At 46.9% G+C, this 26461-nt stretch overlaps 1 protein-coding gene across 2 annotated transcripts in view; it reads left to right on the forward strand.

Annotated features, from left to right (window-relative positions):
- The window catches only part of PDE4B (phosphodiesterase 4B), a 201993-nt gene that overhangs the window by 37933 nt on the left and 137599 nt on the right, over positions 1 to 26461 (forward strand). Inside the window, exon 1 of one of the 2 annotated variants that reach the window (XM_064720518.1) lies at positions 10275 to 10630. The exons of the other annotated variant lie outside the window; for it this stretch is intronic. Within the exon in view, the coding sequence (XP_064576588.1) occupies positions 10395 to 10630 (236 nt within the window). The 5' untranslated portion in view covers positions 10275 to 10394. Of the gene's footprint in view, positions 1 to 10274; positions 10631 to 26461 lie in introns of those variants that run through there. 2 annotated transcript variants of the gene reach the window in all.

Here is a 26461-nt window from a genome sequence, read left to right on the forward strand (position 1 = left end):
GAGTTGATGGAAAAGCTGAATCAGACGCGAGGTTGACGGGATTTTCTGACTAATGATAACTCATCTCCAGGGAAAGAGCAAAGCCCGTTTGTTTTCACCTGCACAACCTGCTGGGCTTCCATCCCTGCCAGGCCCTGGGCTGGGCTTTGGGGTGAGATGGGCTTTTTTTCAGCATTTCCTTCCTTTTGATCAGTTTTTGATCGGTTTTGTTCCTTTTTTTTGTTGTTTTTATTCAGAATTTGATTGGTTCAGTTCAGTTTTTGGTTGGTTTTGTTCCATTTTTTTGGTTGGCTTAGTTCAGTTTTTGGTTGGAGTTGTTCCAGCATCAGGTTGGTTTTCTTCAGGATTTCCTTCCTTTTGATCAGTTTTTGATTGGTTTCGTTCCTGTTTTTGTTGTTTTTATTCAGAATTTGATTGGTTCAGTTGGTTGGTTTTGTTCCATTTTTTTTGGTTTGTGTTGTTTCCAGATTCAGGATTGGTTTTCTTCGGCATTTTCCTCCCTTTTGATCAGGTTTTGATCGGTTTTGTTCCTTTTTTTTGTTGTTTTTATTCAGAATTTGATTGGTTCAGTTCAGTTTTTGGTTGGTTTTGTTCAGTTTTTGGTTGGTGTTGTTCCAGCATCAGATTGGTTTTCTTCAGCATTTCCTTCCTTTTGATCAGTTTTTGATCGGTTTTGTTCCTTTTTTTTGTTGTTTTTATTCAGAATTTGATTGGTTCAGTTCAGTTTTTGGTTGGTTTTGTTCCATTTTTTTGGTTGGCTTAGTTCAGTTTTTGCCAAACCCTCCCGTGGTTCCAGCATCACATTGGTTTTCTTCAGCATTTCCTTCCTTTTGATCAGTTTTTGATCGGCTTTGTTCCCTTTTTTTGTTGTTTTTATTCAGAATTTGATTGGTTCAGTTCAGTTTTCCATGGGAATCCATGGCAGGATGGATTGGCAAAGTGGGTGTCTGGATTAGATTCCAGGGGATTATTTGGGAGAACCAAGAAGTTACAGAGCAATATTTTGGATTTCTTTTCCGTATTTGTCGTTGTATAAAAATCAGATTTTTGTTGAAAGTCTGAGCATCATCTGCCACATCCACAGGTTTTATTTGTTTCCACCAGAAATGGAGATTCCACCCCTGCCCTGGGCTGGAAAAGCCTTTCCAGGAGGGAATATTCCCTGCCCCATCTCTGTATTTAACACAAAACCTTTTCTCATCAAGATATACAAAATTTTTGGAGTTTTCCCATCAGCTTCTCCTTTCTCTGGAGTCACCCTGGAGGTCTCTGCCTGTGAGGAATAAATTGAATTTTGGTGGTAATATATTACAAATACCTTCTGTAATCTAGAGCTGTGAAATGAGGAAATAATCACAATTAATACAGATTGCTCTGACATATGGGATTACTCACTCTGGATATATAGAAGGCATTTCAGTGTTCTCTGGGAATAAATCAGGCACAATCCCAAGTTGCTAAGCAAATTCCCTTCTTACATCACACCCTGGTGGCTTATATAATTTGATAATAAAATCTAAATGATATAAATTTATAATGGATTTATAAATATCAATTTATTCCCAGTTACTAGGAGGGAACAGCAGAAATACCTGGAAGAAAAAAAGGGCATCACAGCGTGGCACGAAGTTGTATTTTTTGGCAGATAAATTGTGTTTTGTGGGGGATTTAATATGGAAAAAACTGTTCCAAATCCAGTTTCAGGGAACACCTTGGAAAGCTCAGCTCGAACAGAGGCAGGGCCTGCCTGTATGGGGGATTAATTCAGGGTGAGCAACCACTCCCAGGGAATATTTCCTAAAGATGCAATTGATTTTTTAAGGACTCATCTGGAAATTATTCTTGGTTTTCTTAGCCTTGTTGAGATTCTGGGTGTTTTAACACTGGAAAACTTGTGGTTTAGTTCAGTTTTTGGTTGGTTTAGTTCAACTTTTGGTTGGTTAAATTCAACTTTTGGTTGGTTTTGTTCAGTTTTTCATTGGTTTCCCAACCAAAAATTCCCTTCCCCAAAAATTCCAGGCCCCCCAAATCTGTGGGAATGGAAATCCAGACTGGATAATTTCAAGCTATCTTTGATATCTTTGACAATTTGATAATTTCAAATTGTCTTTTTTTTGTTAAACATAAAACAACCCCATCTCTCAACAGGAATCTAAATAACAGTGGATTGTTATTAATTTTTTTTGCCTCTCGAACATGGGGAATTTGTCATTTAAACCTGTAATTAGGGATGGATTCCTGCTTCTCTTGCTGCAGGAAACTTTCAGGGAAGCAGAAGGAGAATCCTTAAACATGTAATTTATTTCCAGTTTTCTGTTGTGGAGCCATCCTTTAGCAGCAGATGCAAAGGCAGGTGGTTTTGGGGGAGATTTTTTCCCTTAAAAATTGACCATCTGAACGCCACGAAACCTTCTGCTTTTGGGCTGGAAAGATTTTCCTGGGATTTGTTCTGCCTTCTGTTAAAAGGAGATGGTTAAGGGAGGGTTGGAGATTTTTTTATTCTATAGAATTCCAGACTGGTTTGGGCTGGGAGGGATTTTTAGGGATTCCATTGTGCCGGGGTGCTCCAGGCCCCATCCAGCCTGGCCTTATCTCTGGGAAACCTCAGCATCCCCTCAGATGCTTCCCAAAATGTCTTTGTGTTCCATTTTTGTCCTGTTAAACCCCAGCTTTGGTTTGGGTGTTCTGGAGATGTGGCTGATCCAGCGCAGCTCAAATCCCAATGGTGAATTCCTATTTTTCAGGTGAAAGCACCTTTTTAATCCCCAGCCTGGCTTTCTCTCTGGGAAACCTCAGCATCCCCTCAGATGCTTCCTAAAATGTCTTTGCTGTTCCATTTTTGTCCTGTTAAACCCCGGCTTTGGTTTGGGTGTTCTGGAGATGTGGCTGATCCAGCACAGCTCAAATCCCAATGGTGAATTCCTGTTTTTCAGGTGAAAGCACCATTTTAATCCCCAGCCTGGCTTTATCTCTGGGAAACCTCAGCATCCCCTCAGAGCAAGGGATGATGCTTCCCAAAATGTCTTTGTGTTCCATTTTTGTCCTGTTAAACCCCGGCTTTGGTTTGGGTGTTCTGGAGATGTGGCTGATCCAGCACAGCTCAAATCCCAATGGTGAATTCCTGTTTTTCAGGTTTTTAATCCCCAGGGTTGGGTGGGATGGTTAAAATGCCAGTGTGGGGTTTAGGTCAGGCCTGGAAGCAGATTTGCTGCTTCTCTGAGAGAGCTAAAGTGAAACTGGGACTGGGATGGAGTGGAATTAACCAGGACTGGTCCAGTTCTGGAATTAGTGGCAGTCACCTGGGACGGGCACAGGGCATCTCTTGGATGCGATGGAAGGGAAATAAGGGAAAATATTAATTCTATTTTGTTTTATTTCCTCTCATGTCAGCCCCTCCCCTGCTCCTCTCCTTTCTTTTCCCTGTTTCTGCACTCCTGTTGTGTCTCCAGAGCTGCTCCATCCCTGCAGAGGTTCCATGGACAAAGGGGTTTGTGCACAAAGGGCTCTTTGTGGGTCCCCAGCACAGAGGGGTCTGTGCCACAAACACATCCTTCCCTGCAGCCCCTGGGATTTCACAGAGGGGTCTGTGCCACAAACACATCCTTCCCTGCAGCCCCTGGGATTTCACAGAGGGGTCTGTGCCACAAACACACCCTTCCCTGCAGCCCCTGGGATTTCACAGAGGGGTCTGTGCCACAAACACACCCTTCCCTGCAGCCCCTGGGATTTCACAGAGGGGTCTGTGCCACAAACACATCCTTCCCTGCAGCCCCTGGGATTTCAGGGGATGTTTCCCAGCTTTCCCCATCCCTGCCTCCTCCTCCTCCTCCCTTTCCCCACAGCCACTGCTCTCACTCCAAGCCTCGCTGTCTCTCCTTATCCTGACATTTCAATCCCCTTCCAGTTCCACACGCCAGCCTCATTCCCTGCCTGCTTCCCTCCTCCAGCTCCCAGCTCCTTGATGTTTTCCTTGTCTTGCTCCAGACATTTCTCCCTCTGATCCCTTTTCCCCGTCTCTGCCGGGGTTGCTGTGATTTATTCCTGGTGCTGCCTCATCCTGGCAGCTCCAGCTGCTGCCTCAGGGGCTGAGCTCGGGATCACATCCCTGTCGCTGCTGTGACATTTCCACCGCAGATTTATTCTGTGCTCTGCTGCCGGCTCTGTAACCCAGTTATTTTCCAGTACAAATGACAATTCCTGTATTCTCTGCGCTTTCATTCCTTCTTTTTTTTTTTTTTTTTATCTCTCCAGTCTCCGTGTTGGTTTATTGCAAGAAAAAGTTGTTATTTTGTAGGGTTTTCTCCTGCCTTAGCTTGGTTTGCTTTTCCTCAAATTCTCGTTTTCCCACCCTTTCCCAAACCCAGACATTCCTCCCTTTTATTTCCTACTGGGAATGAGCTTTGGCTGATCTCCCTGCCTCCTCTCCAGGCTCATGTTCATCTCTCCCAGAGCTAATGGAGCTGGTTGGCTCCTGGAATTTCTCTCCTGGAATTCCATCATGGATCCTTTCCCAACCCATTTGGCAGAAATCCACCTTAAGTAGGGACGGTGCTGTGAGATCCCATCATGTCCTGCCCCAATAATGGGCTTTTTTTCCCCATCAAATGTGGTCTAATTTTAGTCCAAAAGGGATTTTAAGGGGTTGAATCCTCCCTTGTGCATCCTCAGCTTTTATAAATGTTTGGAATTGTCCATCTCTCCTGACCTTTCCAATCCTGGGCCTGATTTGTGCCAAGGAAATGCTGCTCTGTGTGAGGGACCTTGCAAGTAATTCCAGAACTAATGGAGGAACAGCCCCTGTTGCTCCAGGAGCACATGGATATTCCGTGGATTAAATAAAAATTACTGAGCAGAAATTAAACCACACAGAGGGGATCTGTGATTTTTGTTTTGTAAAGAAAAAATCTTAATTTTCAGATTGTTTGGAAGTTTAATAAAGATTTTATTTTTCCTGTTAAAGGGGGAATTCTATCAGCCAGGATTTCTGGAAAGGAGACTTTGTACTTGATTAAAAATATGTTTTCCCCTGGGTTCCCTTGCTTGGAAAAAGAAGCCCAAGCAGCAGCAGCAAAGCACAGTCCCTTGAAATAATTTCTCTAATTAATTTGCTGTGGGGCTGGTGGAACCTTTTTGGGATGCCCTGGGGATGGATGGAACAGGGGCTGGAGAAAGAGAGGGGAATTCCTGGCTGTTTTTATCTCAATGTGCTCTGAGCAAGAATTTTCCAATTGCTCTGCCCCTGGCTGAAAGTGCTGTGAGAAGTCAGCTAAAAGCTTTTCCTTTGCTACTGGATTGTGTAGGACACGCCAGAATTCCCTTTTCCCTGGTGTTTTACTGCATCCTGGCTATCAGCACTGGGAACAGGTGAATAATGGTGCTGCCGAGGAAGAAAGATGTGTTCTGGTTGCTTAGCAATTGCTCTCAGCACACTCAGGATCAGCTTTTGATGAGGAGTTGCAGCCTTGGAAATGTTGTTTCCCACCCTATCAGTTATTTTAATCAAATATATTGAAACTTCAGCACTTCCAGACTCTTCAGCGAGTTGGGGAGCGGGGATGGAATCTCACCCAAATGCACTTAAACTTCTGAAAGTTTCCTTAATTGTCCTTTTTCTTCCAAGTGGTCTCATTTTCCTGCCAGGCAGGAATCATCTTTTTCAATCATCTTTTCCGCCTCCTCAACAATTCCTTCATATTTCTGCTCCCTGTTCTGATGGAATTGTTATCTTGGGCTGCAGGCAGTGATGTGTGGGGATGGACAGAGCAGTGCAGGGTGTTCTGGGTGTTCATTTGTAAACCAGGGTCAGTCCAGGCTTGGGATGAACGGATGGGAACAGCCCTGGGAGTGTCCGGTTATCTCGGCTGTTTGAGGGGCCTGGAAAGGCCCGGGGTGGCCTTGGGGCAGCCGCGTATCGAAGGACGAGAAGAGGCTTCAGTTCTTCTTTCGGTTTTTATGTTTATTAATTGTTTATCTAAAAGATTTTCTTTCAGCCCGACAGAGCTCTGCTCAGCAGCCAGCCATGAGCACACTGTGCTGCCCTCCGGGCGGTCACCTATCTTTATACCCATGGTTACGTGTACAATATTTATCATTTTTCCCCAATACCATTTATTCTTATTGCTGGGTGCACTCTCAGTAATAACCAATCCCAAAGTGCCACCATCACCACAGAAGATGGAGGAGAAGAAGAAGAAGAAGAAGGACAGGACACGCCCCAATTCCTCCATCTTACTCCTCTAAACCCCCCTGTACAGAAATCCTAAACCCTGTGTCTCACTCTCTAATTAACCAATCCCTTCACCATTCACCCCGGTGAAACCCTCCTGTCCTCATACAGGTGTCGTCTCCTGTGTAGGATCAAAGTCCAGCCCCCAGACACTTCTGGAACATTCCAGGACTCCCGAGCCCCCCAAGGGTGCTCTCGGTGGCCCGGCATCTCAGGACTCAGATCCTGAGATCCCACATGGGAGAAGGGTTGGGGGTGATGGTGGGTGAGACTGGGCCGGATCTGCCCTGCTCAGGTGAGGCCCCACCTGCAGAGCTGCCCCAGGATCCCAACCCAGGAGGGACCTGGAGCTGCTGGAGAGATCCAGAGGAAGCCCTGGAGCTGCTGCAGGGCTGGAGCCCCTCTGGAGCCAGGCTGGGACACCTGGGGGTGCTCACCTGGAGAGGAGAAGGATCCAGGGAGAGCTCAGAGCCCTGGCAGGGCCTGCAGGGGCTCCAGGAGAGGGAGAGGGGCTGGGGACAGGGATGGAGGGACAGCACACAGGGAATGGCTGGAAGTGAAAGAAGGTAGATTGAGATGTTGGGCTATTGGGAAGGAATTCCTGACTGGAATAGAATTCCCAGATTTGCTGTGGCTGCCCCTGGATCCCAGGCAGTGTCCCTGGACAGGGCTTGGAGCAGCCTGGGACAGTGGGAGGTGTCCCTGCCATGGCAGGGGTGGCACTGGGTGGGATTTAAGTTCCCACCCAAACCATTCCCAGATTCCATGACCCCCAGAAGCTCTGATGCCCTGGGTGCTCTCTATTCCCTGCAAACACAGGGAGTTCCTGGCAGGACTTTCAGATCCCAGCTTTCCTGCCAGTTAGCTCCAGTGTCTGCTTCTCACCTCCTCTTGGCTCATCCTGGAGTGAAGCAGTGTCTGGCCAGAATTCCAAGCTGTGAATCCCTGGAGAATTCGTGTCTGGCCAGAATTCCAAGCTGTACATCCCTGGAGAATTCGTGTCTGGCCAGAATTCCAAGCTGTAAATCCCCAGAGAATTCATGTCTGGCCAGAATTCCAAGCTGTACATCCCTGGAGAATTCGTGTCTGGCCAGAATTCCAAGCTGTGAATCCCTGGAGAATTCGTGTCTGGTCAGAATTCCAAGCTGTGAATCCCCGGAGAATTCATGTCTGGCCAGAATTCCAAGCTGTGAATCCCCAGAGAATTCATGTCTGGCCGGAATTCCAAGCTGTACATCCCTGGAGAATTCATGTCTGGCCAGAATTCCAAGCTGTAAATCCCTGGAGAATTCATGTCTGGCCAGAATTCCAAGCTGTAAATCCCTGGAGAATTCGTGTCTGGCCAGAATTCCAAGCTGTGAATCCCTGGAGAATTCGTGTCTGGCCAGAATTCCAAGCTGTAAATCCCTGGAGAATTCATGTCTGGCCAGAATTCCAAGCTGTAAATCCCTGGAGAACTGGGAGATGTTGGCTGCAGGGTCCTGTGTGTGTGGAACACCAGGAGCTGGCAGCGTGAGGAGTGGGAGCTGGAACTGCAGGAGAGCTCTGCTGGGACCTTTCCCAGGGAATTTTGTCAGGGAAATGGGGATCTATTGGCACCAGGAGCTGGAAGGTGCTGGAAGCATCTCCTGTACTCAGAATCAGCCTCCAAAGTGCTCCGGGCCAGCTGAGCTTGGAGAAGCTCTGGCATTCCGATGATGGCACTTTGTGTTCCCTCTCCCCCTGCTTCCCCCAGGGAATGGAGCCTTTCTTCCTCCCCAGGCTCCTCTCCCTCCTCATCCCCTCCGTTCTCTGCCCTCTCTCTGCCCATCTCAGCGCAGGACCTTGGCCAGGGGGCTGCCAGTTCATCACTGATTGATGGATGGCCAAAGGATGGGCAGCACTTCCTTAATGGGCACGTTGGAAAACAGTTTTATTGCTTTTGAAATGGGATTTCCCTCTGCTCTCCCTGCCCTTTGGAAAGCTTTAGGGAAGGGCATGGAAATTTCTCCAATAGCAGCTGTATCCTCACAAACGCCCTCCAACATCTCATTACAGTTAGAAAGTTCATTTTTATTTCTGTTTGGAATTCCATTGATTATCTCTCTTGGAAATTTCATTTTATATTTCTGTTAGGGATCCTATTTTTTTATGTCTGTTTGGAGTTCCAATTTTTTGTTGTTGTTGTTGTTTCTGTTTGGAATTCCAAATTTATTTCTGTTAGGAATTCCAGCTTCAAAGCATCTGTGTGGGTTTGATTCCCCCTTCAGCTCCCAGGCTCCCCTTGGCCTGTCCCTGCCTGTCAGTGCAGTAACAGATCCCAGCCTACCACAGCAGAATTCCTAAATCATCCAATATTCCCCTTGTGCTGCTGCCTGGAGCTCTCAGGATTGAATCCCACTGCAGTTCCAGTGCCCTCAGTGAGGCTTGGGCAGATATTTCGGTTTATTTTGGTTTTAAATAACTGGGAGTAGGGCACAGGGCGGGCAGGGTGGGGAAGTTCTCTATGGTGAGGCTTTGCTGGAAGCTGAGGAAGGCACGCTGGTGTTCCTGGCAAGAGTTTTGGGATATTTGATGGAAAACCCACTGGGCAGGGATTTGCTGTGATTGATGCCTGCATGGTGCAACCAGAGTACTTTCCTTGTGTGCTCTCCCTGAGTCTTCCTCCTTTAAAAACATTTCTTGTATTTGCACTTTTGGTCACCTTATTTTAAAAAATCCCTCAGGGAATTATTGTGCTCTTACACTCTTGGTCTTTAACTTCTTTACCTGAATGTTGCTTTTTATCCTTGGAAAAGTAGAACTTGCTTTTATGATGTTTATAAGGAGATAAAATTCCTGGGGTTTTTTTCTGTTTTAAATACATAGACTCTAAAATTTACTGGAATTGGCAGGGCGCTGCCAGCTCCCCCATCCTTTGATTTGGCAGAGGTTGGGCACTTTGGCTCTGCATCCCAGGACGGTGGAGCCTTTCCATGGAGCAGGAATTCCCGCGTGCTTTGTTCCTGCAGAACAGAATCCCTTTGTTTTTGTTCCCTTTTAGCCTTTATCGCCGCTCTTATCGCTCTCCCATCCCTCCCATAGCCGGGGAGCAGCCTCGGGATGTTGGGCAGCTCCTTAAAATCTCCGCAGGGCAGGGCAGAGTCCGGCTGCCAAAATAACCCCGAGCCAATGAGCGCGGCCGGGGTGGAGCCAGCGCCGTGCGGGCAAAACAATTCTCAATGAGAGCCCGGCCTGGGAGCGCCGTGCCCGGGGCTGGTCCTGAAATCCCGGCTCTGATCGCTCGGGGAGGGCGGGATGCTGGAGCAGAGCGCGATTCCCTGACTGATCCTGAAATCCCAGCTCTGTTGGCTCTTTGAGGGCGGGATGCTGGAGCAGAGCGCGATTCCCTGACTGATCCTGAAATCCCAGCTCTGTTGGCTCTTTGAGGGCGGGATGCTGGAGCAGAGCGCGATTCCCTGACTGATCCCTGAAATCCCAGCGCTGTTGGCTCTTTGAGGGCGGGATGCTGGAGCAGAGCGCGATTCCCTGACTGATCCCTGAAATCCCAGCTCTGATCGCTCGGGGAGGGCGGGATGCTGGAGCAGAGCGCGATTCCCTGACTGATCCTGAAATCCCAGCGCTGTTGGTTCTTGGAGGGCGGGATGCTGGAGCAGAGCGCGATTCCCTGACTGATCCTGAAATCCCGGCTCTGATCGCTCGGGGAGGGCGGGATGCTGGAGCAGAGCGCGATTCCCTGACTGATCCTGAAATCCCAGCGCTGTTGGCTCGGGGAGGGCGGGATGCTGGAGCAGAGCGCGATTCCCTGACTGATCCCTGAAATCCCAGCGCTATTGGCCCAGGGAGGAGCCGGGATGCTGGAACAGAGCGCGATTCCCTGACCGATCCCTGAAATCCCAGCGCTGTTGGCTCTTTGAGGGCGGGATGCTGGAGCAGTGCGTGTTTCTCTGACTGATCCTGAAATCCCGCCGCTGTTCCCGCTCGGGGAGGGCGGGATGCTGGAGCAGAGGCTGATGAATTTTTCATGAGCGGCCACAACAGCAGCAGCAGCGGGAGCATCCTCCCGGGAGGAGCCGGGGCTTTGTGGCGGCGCTGCCGGATCCCGCGGCCGCTTGCCCGGGCCGTGAGCGGGGGCAGCTCCGCGCTGGCCGCTCGGGGGATGCGCGGCCGCCGCTGAGCGCCCGCAGCGATGACGGCCAGGGAGCCTTCCCGGGAGCTCGGCACTGCCGAGGCCGAGGTGTACATCAGGACTTTCAAGGAGCAGATGCACCTGGAGCTGGAGCTGCCCAAGCTGCCCGGCAACAGACCCACGTCGCCAAAGATTTCTCCTCGCAGCTCGCCCAGGAACTCTCCCTGCTTTTTCAGAAAGTTGCTGGTGAATAAAAGCATCCGCCAGCGCCGTCGCTTCACGGTGGCGCACACATGGTAAGCCGTGCCGGGTTTAAACTGGGGGTGAAACTGGGTTTAAAACCAGCGGAGCTGTGGTTTGAAGTGGGGAGAGGGAGCGCGGATCCTCGGTGGGCTCTGCCGGCGGGGAATGGAGCAGGAAAGCAGCCGGGGGATGCTGAGCGCGGCGCCTCGGCCCTCGTTCGGCCGCCGCTCTCCGGGAGGAATCCAGCCCTTTATTCCCGGGAACAAAGGCAGCAGCCGGCAACTTTGCCAGGCGCCGTGTGGAGCTCCGGGGCTCCACTGCAGAGCCCAGGAATTCGGTGCAGAGCCCGGGAATTCATTTCATGACCTGTGAATGTATTTCGTAGCCCATTACTGCGTTTCAGAGCCGATGGAATTATTTCAGAGCTCATGAATTTATGACAGAGCCCAGAAATTGATCTCAGAGCCCATGATTTGATTTCAGAACACAGAAACTCATCTCAGAGCCCATGTATTGATTTCAGAACCCAGAAATTCATCTCAGAGCCCATGTATTGATTTCAGAACCCAGAAACTCATCTCAGAGCCCATGTATTGATTTCAGAACCCAGGAATTCATCTCAGAGCCCATGAATCCATTCCAGAACCCAGGAATTTGCGTCAGAGCCCATCAATTTGTTTCAGGACCTGTGAATTCATTTCAGGACCCAAGAATTTATTTCAGAGCCTGTGAATTCATTTCAGAGCCCAGGTATTTATTTCTGAGCCCGCCAGTTCATCTCAGAGCCCACCAATTCATTTCAGGCCCTGTGAATTGATTCCAGGACTCGTTCCTGAGCCCACGGATTCATCTCAGGACCCATGAATTCACCTCAGAACACATTTCAGAGCCCAGGAATTCATCTCAGAGCTCAGGAACTCAGAGCCTTCAGGGCACATTGTTTTCTTCACTCTCTCAGCTCAGGGTGATTGGAGCAGGGCACTCTCGGAGCTAAATCCTGGAAAAGGCTTGGAGACAGTTTTTGCTGGCTACAAATCTCTCTCTTTTCCACCTTTTTTTTCCCATGGGAATCCTGTCTGGGAGGCTTCTTTTCCCTCCCCACAAATCTCTAACCCCAAACAGTCAATTTGAGTGCCATTACAGCTGATTGGGGCTGCCTCTGAGGGTCACTTATCCTGCTTAAACCATAAACAGCCATCAAAAGATGAAATAAAATCCAGGAAAATCCATGAGGATCCCACTGATTCATTTCCTAAATTTCCTCTTGCAGGATCCACCTTTTAAATCCCAAAATATGCACCAGTTGAGTGTGGGAATTGAACCAGAAAACTTTGAGTTATGTGAATTTTTTAATCCTTCTTCACACAGCCATACATCCATTACTTTCCCATTCCTTTAGGAATCTGGAATCCTGCAGAATTCCTGCTTTTTTGTTTGTTGATTGGTTTTGGTTTGTTTTTTCTTTAAATCCAAGCAGTAATAACAACCTCAATCTGGTTATGAGCTGCAGCAGCTCCAGAGTGTTCATGGGGATTTTAATTGCTCAGAGTCGCTGGTGTTTGGGGTTATTCACATTAATTCCCTGGAACATCTGTCATGGAGCTCATCTGGTCCCAGCAGCCTATCCAGGGAAATGAGGGAAAGATGCTCCAGCTGGGAATTAGGGAGCAGGATGGGACCAGACTCAGCATCTGTGGTGTTCGGTGAAAAAAGGATTCAAATATTTCATTTGGAGATGGAACTTGGATCAACTCCTAAAGGAGGTGGGATCCCTCTAAATGGAAAAAAAGGAAGGTTTTCCACTCAGTTTTTAGGTGATTTGGAACTGTTTTAAGCTTAGATAAGAAAGAAATAAATGTAGGAATTAAGAAAATCACTCTGAAAATGTTCCGAGAATGTTGGAGTGTGAGCACACCCTCAACACAAACCCCACACCAAACCCAGCTGAAATCGAATTTAAATATTTCAATTAATTTTCAATGTTTCCCTGTGTTCCAGCATTTCCCTGGGGTGTCTGGAGGGGGTTCCCTGTGTGCTGCTGTGGGGTCCAGCTGAGCCCCTGGATGTGCTGGGGAATTCGGGGCTGGGATGAGGGCACAGCCTCACCTGTGCCCAGCCAAATGCCACTTACGTAAGGTGCCCTTTGCGGGGGCTGGGGAGGAATTGCCTCGGGAATAAATGGGCAGTGCCAAGCCAGGGAATCCATCCGTGCTGGATTTTATGGAATCTGTAACTTCCCCCAGTGAACTTCCTCACTCTGGGGGGGTAAATCAGCATTTTCACCACATTGATGCCGTTTTTTTGGGGGATCATCTGCTGCTTTTCCCTGTTTCCAGTTTTCTGCCTTCCCTCATTCCTCTTTCCCTTTGAAATTATGGCCTTTTCCAGACATTTTGCTGCTTTTCTGACAGTACATGGCAATTCCCTCCTCCTGCTGGTGCTGATGGAATCTGTGCCACCACAGGCTGCTCCCATATCCAGACACATCTTGCCCAGAAAAATAAGGAAAGCAATATTGAGGTTTGTTTTTATTTAGAATAAGGCCACGATTCAAGTGTTTCCATGATCCAAATGATTCTTTTCCTCAGGGAAAGGCTGTTCCCACTGTGTTCACCACAGCGACCTCCAGACCTGGGCCAGCCTCATCCCTGCCTGCTCCAAACCCTGCATCCCATCTCCAAATGCTTCATTCCCATTAAAAAAAACTGCATAAAACCTCTGTAAAACCTTCTGCTTTGGGGTTTTCCTCCACCAGCATCCACCAGGCTCATTCCTGACTTGCATTTTGCAGTTCGGCCTCGGAGATCCCAGAATTCCAAATGCTCCTTCTTCCTTTGATAATTCCCTTCGCATCCCTGGGTGCATTTTTGGGATTTTGTGGGGAAAAAGGCAGGCAGAAGCCATGGAAATTGTGGACATGGCGAATTTCCTTTGGAGTGACCGGAGATCCCACAGTCTGCTCTCCCTCACCCCATCCAGACCTTGAGGAACCCAAAGGAATCATTTTAAAAAACATCTTTGACTTTTACACCTCTTCCATCTTGTTTTTGCCAAGCAAGAACTTCAAATCATCCATTTTACCCCCAAAGCAAGGTCCTTGACAGCAATGCTTGGAAGATCCCAAAGTTCAGTCTTTTCCAAGTGCACTCATTCCTTTGTTTTGCTGGATTTAGCCTCAAAATTAGAAATAGTTCCTCAAGGCCAAGTTGGACAGGCTTGGAGCAACTTGAGATAGTGGGAAGTGTCCCTGCTCATGGGAATGGGATGAGATTTAAAATCCCTTTGAACCCAAACCATCCTGGAATTCCCTGAATATTTCTCCAACCTAAATCAGTTATTCCATTTTTATTTATTCAGGCTCTGGTGAGCTTTTAAAGAAGGGATTTCTACAATATGATGTTGATTGTCTTTTCTTAATTAAGATTTTTGTGGATTTTTCCCAAATGATTTCACATTTAGCTTCATTAATTTAATAATTACCTGTTATCTCATGGAGGAAGAAAATACAGAACAGAAATTAAATTTTAGGAAATTTTGCTCTGCTTTTTCTCTTGGCTATCCCTGAGTGCAGCTAAAACACAGCCAGCAAATTGCTTTTCCAAAATATAATATCAAATAAAAATAATTTTATTTTAAATCCATCCTTTTTTTTTTAAAACATGGTCTGTTTTCGTGGCCCAACAATCTCCCCTGGAGGAATTCAGGGAGTTAAATAAGAAGGCACAATCCAGTTGAGACTTTTCCAAGCCTGGTGAGTAACAACGGAGCTCTTGAATTCCTGGAAGCTGCAAAATCCCATGGAGGCGGATGGAAATGATCCAGTTGTTGTGTTGGCTTTTGGTTTGTGATCATGGAATGGTGCTTCAGAAAGATGGAATTTTGGAGAGTATTTACTTGGAATTGCTGAGGAGAACAGGAGTTGATAAGACCCAGGAATTTCTCCAGTGTTTAGGTGGTGGTGGAATTGATAAGATCTGTTCATTTCTCCAGAGGTTTGTTGCTGATGGAAATTATAAAATCCATTAATATCTCCGGTGGAGGAGCTCAGGTGCTCCTGGTGGGTCACTGGAATTGAAAAGATCCATGAATTTCTCCAGGGGTTTGGTGCTGGTGGAATTGAAAAGATCCATGAATTTCTCCAGGGGTTTGGTGCTGGTGGAATTGAAAAGATCCATGAATTTCTCTGGAGGTTTGGTGCTGGTGGAATGGATAAGATCCATGAATTTCTCTGGAGGTTTGGTGCTGCTGGAGGAGCTCAGGTGCTCCTGGTGGCTCCCATTCATGGATAAGATCCATGAATTTCTCCAGAGGTTTGGTGCTGGTGGAATTGATAAGATCCATGAATTTCTTCAGAGGTTTGGTGCTGGTGGAGGAGCTCAGGTCCTCCTGGTGGCTCCCATTCATGGATAAGATCCATGAATTTCTCCAGAGGTTTGGTGCTGGTGGAATTGATAAGATCCATGAATTTCTTCAGAGGTTTGGTGCTGATGCAATTGATAAGATCCATGAATTTCCCCAGAGGTTTGGTGCTGGTGGAGGAGCCCAGGTGCGCTTGATGGCTTCCATTCTTGGATAAGATCCATTAATTTCCCCAGATGTTTGGTGCTGGTGGAGGAGCTCAGGTGCCCCTGGTGGCTCCCATTCAGGGATAAGATCCATGAATTTCTCAGGAGGTTTGGTGCTGGTGGAATTGAAAAGATCTGTGAATTTCTCCAGAGGTTTGGTGCTGGTGGAGGAGCTCAGGTCCTCCTGGTGGCTCCCATTCAGGGATAAGATCCATGAATTTCTCCAGGGGTTTGGTGCTGCTGGAGGTGCCCAGATGCCCCTGGTGGCTTCCATTCTTGGATAAGATCCATGAATTTCTCCAGGGGTTTGGTGCTGGTGGAGGAGCTCAGGTGCTGCTGGTGGCTCCCATTCATGGATAAGTTCCATGAATTTCTCTGGAGGTTTGGTGCTGGTGGAATTGATAAGATCCATGAATTTCCCCAGAGGTTTGGTGCTGCTGGAGGAGCTCAGGTGCTCCTGGTGGCTCCCATTCATGGATAAGATCCATGAATTTCTCCAGAGGTTTGGTGCTGGTGGAATTGAAAAGATCCATTAATTTGCCCAGAGGTTTGGTGCTGGTGGAGGAGCTCAGGTGCTGCTGGTGGCTCCCATTCAGGGATAAGATCCATGAATTTCTCTGGAGGGTTGGTGCTGCTGGAGGTGCCCAGGTGCCCCTGGTGGCTCCCATTCATGGATAAGATCCATGAATTTCTCCAGAGGTTTGGTGCTGGTGGAATTGATAAGATCCATGAATTTGCCCAGAGGTTTGGTGCTGGTGGAGGAGCTCAGGTCCTCCTGGTGGCTCCCTGGAATTGATAAGATCCATGAATTTCTCCAGGGGTTTGGTGCTGGTGGAATGGATAAGATCCATGAATTTCTCTGGAGGTTTGGTGCTGCTGGAGGTGCCCAGATGCCCCTGGTGGCTCCCATTCATGGATAAGATCCATGAATTTCTCTGGAGGGTTGGTGCTGGTGGAATGGATAAGATCCATGAATTTCTCCGGAGGTTTGGTGCTGCCGGAGGTGTCCCTGGTGGCTCCCTGTGCCACCCCTGGTGTCCCGCTCTGCTGGGCTGGCCCTGCCCAGCGCTGCCATCCCAAAGCCAAGCTCTCCTGGCCACCTTCTGCCAGGATTTGGCCTGGAGGAGCTGACTCCTGCTTTTCAGGCAGGCCCAGTGTCTGTCGCTGGTGCTGGGTGATCCCAGAGGTCTTTCCCACCCTCGGGGATTCCGAGGTTTTTCGGGATGTGCTGCTGGAGCCGTTCCCGCTGCGCTCCGTTTTTAGCAGGATGCGTTCCCATATCCCAGTGTTGGAAACACCCTTGGCTGTGCTTTGATGAGCTGCTCTGCTTGTGTTTCTCACCCTCTGTTGATGTGATTTCGAGCTTCTTTTCCCAGTTTGGAAAAAAGCAGGATGATTCTGCTGCTTCCAGCAGTTCCTCTTCCAGGCTGGGGCTGGGATTGGATGCGCTGTGTTGCTCAATTCTCCACTGAAAGTTCCAGGAGAAACAAACTGAAGGGAGTAGGGAAAAGCATGGGGGGGAAACCAGAAGGTTCCTCACTTTTTGTCAGCTGAGCGTGTTCTCCCATCTGTCTCCATCTCCAAGGAGAATTCCTCAGCACTTGGAGGGGGGATCGCGAAGGACACGGAGGTGAGCAGGAGACACAAACAGGCCCACACAACAACCACCGAGCCAGCTGTGCCATCCCTGCATCTGCTCTCTCCAGGGAAATTGGCTCCCAGCCCTGGCTGAGTCCATGGCAAACAGAAAGGAGCAACTTCCTTCATCCCCCGGCCACACATGGGGGAAAAGATGGTGTTAAATAGTGCCCAGCTGTTCAGAATTCCAGCAAAACACAGCAGGTCCTAGAGTTTGATAGATTCAGCCATGCCCTGGGAAGGGGAGACTGGAAGGCAGCAGATTCCTTCTCAGAGAAATTGTTTCTGGAGTTTTAATATCTTTAAGTCAATTTGAACGCCTTTAAATAAGTTTAAATCCCTTTAAATAAAAGTTTTGGTGCTTGCATGTCCAAATCTCAGAGGAATAAGCATTCCCAGAGGATCCCTGGTGGCTGAGGCCTGCGTGGAGAATCCCTGGTCTCCAACCCTCACACGTGGGCTCAACTGAAGTGAAATTTTCTGTAGCAAAAGTGTTTCTCCAGGAGGTTTTCCTGCTGGCTTTGGCTTTGTTGGAAGTGTTGATGTGTGGAGCTTCCCTCGTGGCAGCATCCCCACGTTCAGGCTGTGTTTTTGGGATGTTCACTTCCCACATTCGGGCTGTTTTTGGGATGTACGCTTGGCTCCTCCCGGGCTCCTCTTGGCTGCCAGGACAGACTGTGGCAGACTCATTCCTGGTTTATCATCCTTTAGGCACTGTGGGTTGGCTTCGCTGCACATCTCCACATTCCTTGATCCTTTTTTGGGGGTTTTTTTGGTTGTTTTTTAGCTTTTTTGGTTCTGAATAATCCCAGTGTTTTACTCGAATTGTCTGGCATCACCTCAGGGGTTCCACAGGGATCAGAGGAAATCATGAAACCAGGAGGGTTTGGGATGAGAGGGACCTTAAAACTCATCCCATCCATGGCCAGGAACACTTTCCACCATCCCAGGTTGCTCCAGGCCATCTCCACCACTGCCCTGGGCAGCCTTTTCCCATGGATCACAGCCCTTTCCATGGAAAATTACCCAGATATCCCACCTAAACATCAGCTCTGCTCCTGTCCCTGTTCCCTGACCCCCAAGCTGTCCCCTCCTGTCAGGGAGCTCTGCAGAGCCAGAAGATCCCACTGATCCCTCCTTTTCTCACATTGTTTTTTTCCTAGGATTTTCTGTATATTCTTAAAATGTTTTGTACTGCAGCTCTGTTTCCAGAAGCTTTAATGAACCCTGCAGGTAAGAACTGCAGAATGATGGATGACTTCATTAGCTGGAAGTTGCCTTCCCTACCAATAACAGAAAATTAGCTTTTCTGTGTTATTGGATCTGTTATTCCTGAGCTAACTGCAGGAGCTGAGCCTGGAATATTTCGGAGCCCATTCCACAAAAATGAGGTTTAAGAGGACTCAGAACATTCAAAGGCATCCAGTCCTTGTAGCTTCAAAGGTATTTTGAGATTTCTGTCCCTTAAAGCACCATAGAAGTCAAATGATGTGTTATTAATTAGAGCTGTTAATGCAGCAAACCTTGGGAACGTGGACAACGCTCCCTGGGATTCCAGGCTGGAATTCTGGGCTGTCTGTGCAGGGCCAGGGGTTGGACTGGATGATCCCTGTGGGTTCCTGTGGTGCCCCAGGATTTTATCCTGCTTGGATAAACAGTCCTCTTGCTTATCTAGGGATTCTTTTTATTCTGTGGTTTTTTCCTGAGGAAGATGGAAAAAGAATGGAAAAGCATCACATATGAAAGGTGGAATTTTGAGATGGGGTTGACAAGGAGCATGGGACAAGGCAAGAGAGAAAGGGAGAAGGGCAAGTAAATCCAGGTCTGGTGCTGTTCATACATCCTAAAATCTTAGGAAAATAAGGAAAATTCATGGCATGAGAAATTCATGTTCCTCATCCTTCCTTATCTTCCAGACCTGGGAATTTATCCTGGGATTGCTGGTGGATATCGGAGTGCTGGGCAGCATTTTAAATTTGAGTTTTTCCTTAGTGGCTGACTGAGGGAGGAAAGTTTTGAAAGCAAGTGGTAATTATAGAAGTGGGATCACCATAAATTAATGATGGCAAGGGCTGGGTATCCGGCTGTTTTCCAAAGCTCTCTCTTGTCCTTAGGGAATGTGTCCTTTTAAATCTGGACGGTCAGACTGGCTCCCTTAGCAGGCTGTGGATGGGGGTCAGGGCTGGGACAGGAGCACCAATGGCCCTGTGCCATCTCCCCCATGGGCTGAGCTGCTTCCAGCTGCTGCTGGGCTCAGTGTTCCCCTTTTCCAGGAGTTTTCTGGTGGATTGAACCCCCGGATCCATTTGTAAACAAACTCATGGAGAGGTCACAGCCTGTTCATAAATTATGGCTCTGGGTTTGGTACCGTTGGATATCGATTTCTTCTGGAGCCTCCTTCAGCTCCACAGGAGATGGATAAAAGCAGCAAATGGATTTCTGAGGCAGAGCCAGGGACAGCATTTATGGATTTGGTTTTCCTGTCCAAGACAACTGGGAGCAAAGGAGGAATTATGTCCCCACCACAAAAATAAAGCTCAAAACCCTCAGACAACTCCATTGTGTGTAAGTGATATTTGGCAGACCAACATCCATGGATTTGGAGAGGAGTCCATGAGGAACAATCCTGCTGGCTCAGGAGATTTCCTGAGATCCAGGTGATCCCATTGGGATGTGGCAAAGGAGGAACAAGAGGGACAAGGTGGGACGGGATGGAGAAGATGCCCATGGAATGAGAGCTGGGGTGATGAGCAGCCCCCACTCGTACAAACCCGATCTGGAAGGGTTTCCCTGGGGTCCAGGGTCCTGGCAAGCTCCAGCCTGGGATCCAGACTCAGCTGCTGGCATTTTTTCCAGCTTTTTCTTCCCTATAAACACAAGGTTCTCTTCTCCCACCCTGCCTCCAGCAACAACACCTTCCCCGGTCGCCCAGACTTCAGCCCTTGGTTTTTCTAGCAGAGGTTGATGGAAATCTGTTCTGCTGCACTTCCAGGCTGCCTCCAGAAGGAAGGAGAGAAATCCTGAAACGCTGAAATGTCAGCCTTTGCTATTTTTACAGCCTTTCCCAGGAAGCAGCTCCGGCTGTGCCGTCTGCATCCCGGTCGGGATCCGCTGGTTATCCCTGTTTGCCTTGGCCTCGTCAGTTGTTGTTTTACAGGGCAAAAAGCTGTTGTGGCAAATTGGAAATGCCTCAGTTGGTCAGCCCGGGGTGAGCGGAATGGGAATAATCCTCAGCTTGCACTGAGGATTATTCTTGCAACTAATTGTTGGAGCTCATCAGGAGCTTTGGGGAGCAGCCTTGAACCTTTGCGTTGGGATTTGGTGGGTTTGAATTGTGTGAATCACAGAATGCTGGGGTGGTTTGGGTTGGGAGGGAGCTTAAAGCTCATTCCATGGGCAGGGACACCCCCCAGGATCCCAGGATGCTGATCCAGCCTGTCCTTGAACAATCCCATGGACAGCCCACACCACTGGGATCCCTTGGCAACAAGAACCAGGTCTCCAAGGAAGGGTGAGGAAAAAACATGAGGGCTCTGTGGGATGGAAATCCCTCCTGAGAGGTTGTTTTGTGGGGTTTGCTTCTATTGTTGGGAATTCACTTTTCCCCACTAACAACCTTTGACAGGGAGCGCTCGGAGTCACCTCCAGCTGCGCTTGAGGTGGGCTCAGATCAGCTAAAATTCATTAAAAGGACTTCAATCAACGTTAATCACAAAGCAAACCTTGAAAAATGTTGTGAATTAAGCTCGTGGGCCTATTGTGTAATAACAGATGGAAAAATGAGGAATTCTCCTCGTGGGCTGGGCTGACAATTGGATTTGTCAGAGAAGTCCTGTTGATCCTGATCTGGATCACTCATCCCCATCACTTCTGTCACTGGACATCATTCACACTCAAACACCATTCACACTCACATTTCAGACCAGTCTTTTTATTAATTTTGCTGTTAATTAACTTATTTTCTCTTGCTGTTCAAATCTCCAAAGCACAATTAAATGGAAAACCAGGATTTGCTTCAGTGCTGAGAGGTGGGAGAGGAACATCAATGGTGGGGCTCGTTCTTAGGGGTCTTTTCCAACATTTCTGGTTCTGGGATTTTAAGGAGCAGGAGATAATCAAGCACAATAATTATAACTGCTTTATTAATGATGTAAATAATGAGGATGGAAACAAGCTCAGAAATGTTTGGGGCTGATGTTTTAAACACTCATTTAGAGTTTTGTGCATGGCAGTATGAGGGAAATATCCACAAATGTCGAAGAGGTGGAATTTATGAGTTAAAATTTACAAAACTTGACTGGACAGTCAGAACTGGTGTGAACTGGAGAGGTCAAACTGGAGATTCAAATCTCAGGCATTTCGTTGTCTCTTGGTTGGGTTTTGCATTTATTTAGTGATTCCTGCTGTTTTATTGTTAAAAATCTAATTTTTGCGTTGTTAGGATAAATTGCTGGGCTAAACCAGCTCTTGGCTTATTTCTGATTTCTGTAAATGAAGGCAAAGAGAAAGGAACTGGAATTATTCAGTGCTTCAAAGCAAACACTCCTGTCACAGAGAAAAAATGTGGGTCTTTGTTGGGGCCGAGCCATTTGTCAGTGAGGGGAGACTCAGACACTCAGTATGAGTGATAAGCAAATTCCGTTTATTGAAGAGAGCATCAGACACTTATACAGCAAATAATGAGCTTATGAATATTCTGTAAGCTAAGCAATCTATTGGTTAAACTATACCATCAACTCTTCCTCATTCCTTAGGGGTTCCATGTCTCTTTTCTCATGCCTCTTTCACTGTTTGTTATCCTACCACAGCTAGGCCCAAGGACACTGCTATCTTGCAGGTGCCGGACTTGGAATTAGCCATGGTTTTGTACTTTTCCATTTTCTAGCAGCTAAATTCCCAACATGCTCCCTGTGCAAGCAGCGAGCGGTGACACAAACCGGCAATGGCATCGCCCCGGGCACATCAGCCCCTGTCGGCCGCATTGGATTCCGCAAGGATAACATGCCGAGCTCCAGTTCTGCTTTCGCTTCCATTCATGGCTCAAGGAAAGGGAAGAGAAGAAACTGAAACAGGTTATTAAATGTGGCTTTTAGCCCGGGATCACTCCAGGCAGAAGGCAGGATGCCTTAAGGAATATCTGGGAGGGAAATGCGGTGTTTAGAGAGAAAAATAGAATATTTAATGTGGTTTTGTTCAGTTTAAAACGACTGGGGGCTTGGGGAGAGCATTTGGCTAAATAGCTGATGAATAATTCAGGGTCACTAATTTAGGAACTCTGTCATAGAGACTAAAATTCATCGGTTTTGGCTGTAAACAAAGAGAACAAACACCCAGCATTTAACTAAACAGCAAATTCCGGGGTTGAAGCCTGTGGACCTTTGAAGGGCACCAGCTCTTGGCTGAGAGAGGCACAATTTAATTAGCATGGATTTTTGTTGTAGTCAATATTAAAACCTCTCCCCAGAAGCTGTAATTCCAATTCCACGAGTTTATATTCCTAAAGCTCCAGGATTTATGGGGAGGAAAGTTCGGATCCAAGCACACAGGGGGGGTTTCAGGAGCTCCATCTTCACCCCATAATTCCATGGAATGCTTTTGTTGATCCCAATATCTGAGGCCTGTTTGATGCTGTCCCTCTGCCAGGCCTGATCCAGAGCTGGAAAACAAAGGGGAGGATGTTCCCTGGTGAGCTCGCAGCCTTAATTAACACGATTAACAAATACAATTACCACAGAGAAAGGTTAAAAAGAGACAGGAGAGATAAAAGCAAATCTCCGAGAGGGACAAGAATGAACGCAGGGATATCCGTGTTCCATCCTGGGAGCAGCAGCCACCATCCAGATGCTTTTCCCAGCTCCAAGTGCCCCATTTCCATCCTGGGTCTCTTGATCTGCGTTGGCAGGAGTTGAAATGCTGCATTTCAAAGGCAAAGGAAGAATTCCTGAGACTTGGAGAACACAGGAGTGTAGCGTGTGTCACCTTTCCAGGCAGATGCTTCTGAGGCACTGGGGATTTACAGGAATGCAGAAATCTCCAGAAAATGTTCCTTGGACTTGGAAATAACCCTTTAGTTCCCATCCCAGTGTCATCACAGGTTAGGGAATTTCGCGATGTTCCCATTGATAAATAACCCTTTATTTTCCATTCCAGTCTGATCCCGGTGTAGGGAATTTCGCGATGTTCCCATTTCCTGATGTTCCCATTGATAAATAACCCTTTAGTTCCCATTCCAGTCTGATCCCGGTGTAGGGAATTTCATGATGTTCCCATTTCCTGGTGTTCCCAGTGACAAATAACCCTTTATTTCCCATTCCAGTGTGATCCCAGAGTAGGGAATTTCGCGATGTTCCCATTGATAAATAACCCTTTAGTTCCCATTCCAGTGCCATCCCAGTGTAGGGAATTTCGCGATGTTCCCATTTCCTGATGTTCCCATTGATAATTAACCCTTTATTTTCCATTCCAGTCTGATCCTGGTGTAGGGAATTTCATGATGTTCCCATTTCCTGATGTTCCCATTGATAAATAACCCTTTATTTCCCATTCCAGTGTGATCCCAGAGTAGGGAATTTCGCGATGTTCCCATTGATAAATAACCCTTTAGTTCCCATTCCAGTCTGATCCCAGAGTAGGGAATTTCATGATGTTCCCATTTCCTGATGTTCCCATTGATAAATAACCCTTTAGTTCCCATTCCAGTGCCATCCCAGTGTAGGGAATTTCATGATGTTCCCATTTCCTGATGTTCCCAGTGACAAATAACCCTTTATTTCCCATTCCAGTGTGATCCCAGGGTAGGGAATTATCTGATGTTCTCATTTGGGAATCCTGTAGCTTGTAAGAATTAAGGGGATGCTCCTGCTCCAAGGGAGAACTGCTCCAAAAATCCCAGTAATTTTACCAAATGATCAGGACTACTCATATTTAGAAAATACAGCAATCTAGAATTTTTTTTTAATAATCCACACTTCTGTTCTACATTTCATTCCATTATTCCTGGTAATACTTTCATCTTTTACCACTCTACGATGATTTTTTTTTTTGTATTAATACCTGCAAACAAATGTTGGCAATCTGTATAACTAGTTTAGCTAAAAGAGGGCTGTTTACAAAAGAAAAGTAGTGATTACTTAGAATTTCAGAGCTGTCCCTTCAGTGGCCATTTTTGGGACAGACATCTTCAAATCCCATTTTCCTTGATATTTGCTGCTCCAGCAGCGGCTTTGGGGTATAATTTTATGGATTTGTTTATTTAGATGAGTTGGGGTTTTTTTCTGAGGCTCTTTCCTGTGGATCTGGGAGGATTTTGTGGTGCAGAATCGATCGGTGCAGCCCCAGGCTCTGAATTAAACTGATGTGAGATCTGTGACTGGTTTTGTCACCAATAATTCCTGCCTTGAGCAGGATATTAAAGAGGACAAATGAACACAAAACAAAGCCACCGCCAACCACATGGGTTTTATTTCACTTCCTGAATGTTCAATTAATTGTTGACAGAGATTTTTGGGGTAGATTGGGTTGGGGCTGTAAATTAAGCTTCTGTGGGTTTGTTTTGCATGCAGGGGAAGATCCTGCCCGATTTGAAAAGGTCACCACTGTTAATCATTTCAGGAAGGCAGGAAAATATTCCAGTAATGACTCAACTGAAAGGAATAACCAAGATTAAAAGCTTCTTAGTGCTTAATAAGTGGGATCTTGATTAATTCATGCTTTTGTGACAAAGGTTGGATTATCGAGCTGAAAAATATCTTTTTTTTGGGGGGGATGTTGTTTGGCTTTAGGGTTTTTGGCTTGATTCTGCAATTAAAAAATTGGAGATCAATGAGAAGAAGGAATAACAGGTACCAGGTGCAGCCAGTCCTGATCTGGAACTGTCCCAAATGTATTTTCCAGGAGATCGTTTGGGGATGGGAGAATTGTCCCAGGTCTCATAGGAACGAGATCCTGTTTTCATTCTCAGGCTCTCCTTTATTTGTCAGTGGTTTTAGTCATCCTTTCAGCACCACAAAGTGATTGTTGGAAAGGATCCATCACATTTCCATAGAGCTTGGGATTTATGTTAAATAGGATGTATGGATGTAATACAAATAGAGAATTGATCATCTTTGAAGGCATTCAGAGTTACTTGTTCTTGGTTTCCTTCCCCTCACCCCAAAATCTGGGATTCCTGGCTAAATACCGAAGAATTTATCATCATAATATTAACTTATTGTAGTTTTTATTATCTGCCTTGTGTTTAAATATATTTTTAATACACCAAATTATCAGGACTACTCATATTTAGAAAATACAGCAATCTAGAATTTTTTTTTTAATAATCCACACTTCTGTTCTACATTTCATTCCATTATTCCTGGTAATACTTTCATCTTTTGATTTTTTCCTTTTTTTTTTTTTTTTTTTTTGTATTAATACCTGCAAACAAATGTTGACAATCAGTATAACTAGTTTAGCTAAAAGAGGGCTGTTTTCTTATCTTAATCCTTCTGTGTTCTAATCCCAGGGGGGTTTTATGCTGGTGTTTTATGTCCTTTCAAACCCATCTCATTTCTCACACAACATTTCAGGTGTGAGCAGTGAATTTCCGTGCTTGGAGTGTCCCTGTTGTGCTAATTTCTCCTGCTAAACGAGGGAATTTGGAATGCTTCAGACACATGATCCAAAGAATCCAATTTCATCCCAGGGTCCTGCTGCTCTTGCATCTCTCTAATGCATTTTCCTGCAGACAATTTGTTTAGCTGAGGATTTAATCAGCTGGAACATCTATTTTTGATCCTGCTTTTACCAGGCCTGGCCTCATAGGGAGTGGATGAATTTGCGCTCAAGCTGAGGTGAAAAATGTCACATTTCTAATCTTGTGTCTAGTTTTTAGAATGATGAGGTGCATCTTCATATTTTTCAGTGTTTTCAGGGCCCTGGCTGGAGCTTTTAAAGCATTTTCCCTCCTGTCACTGCCCTAATCCTTGGCTGAACTGGTTTGGATTGGTGGGACACGTGTGGGGCTCCTTGGATTTGCGTTCCCTGCAGCAGATTAATCCCCAGGCCATCAAGCTGGAGTCTCCTGAGGACAGAGCAGGAGGAATTTTCTGTGTGGACGTTTCTGGATTTCAGGGGCCCCACCACCCTCCAGGAGGTGGCTGCTGTCCCTGTCCCCTTGTCCCTTTGGGGTCCCAGTGGGGTGAGAGTGCCAGGGAAGGGCCAGCGCTGTCCAGTGAGGCCTTAGGATTTTGGCTTTTCTGTTTTTCTGTATTTGTGATCCTGCACAACTCTAAACTCCATATTCAGCGTGAGCTGCTGCTGTGAGCATCCCATTTTGGGCAGACACAACAATTCCTCTCCAGGCCTGGCAATCAGGGGCTCCTCACTGCCTCAGGCCCCAGAGAGGGAAACAAAAATGAGTTGGGGGCAGCAAACTTGGGGTAAATTATTTCATTACCTGAAGCTGTAATTGGGAGATTAACCCCCAATATGCAAATGGACCAAACTTATAAAAGTGTGAAAACCTCCGACCCATGGTCCATTTTGGGTGTAGTCCCTGGGGGGCTTTGTCTGCCCGAGATGTACCTGAAGGCCCTGAGAAATGGAAACAAAAGTGAATTAGGGGGAGCAAACTTGGGGTGAATGACTTCATTACCTGAAGCTGTAATTGGGAAATTAACCCCCAATATGCAAATGGACCAA

Source organism: Zonotrichia leucophrys, chromosome 8 (genome assembly GCF_028769735.1).
Source record: "Zonotrichia leucophrys gambelii isolate GWCS_2022_RI chromosome 8, RI_Zleu_2.0, whole genome shotgun sequence".
Classification (NCBI taxonomy): Eukaryota; Metazoa; Chordata; class Aves; order Passeriformes; family Passerellidae; genus Zonotrichia; species Zonotrichia leucophrys.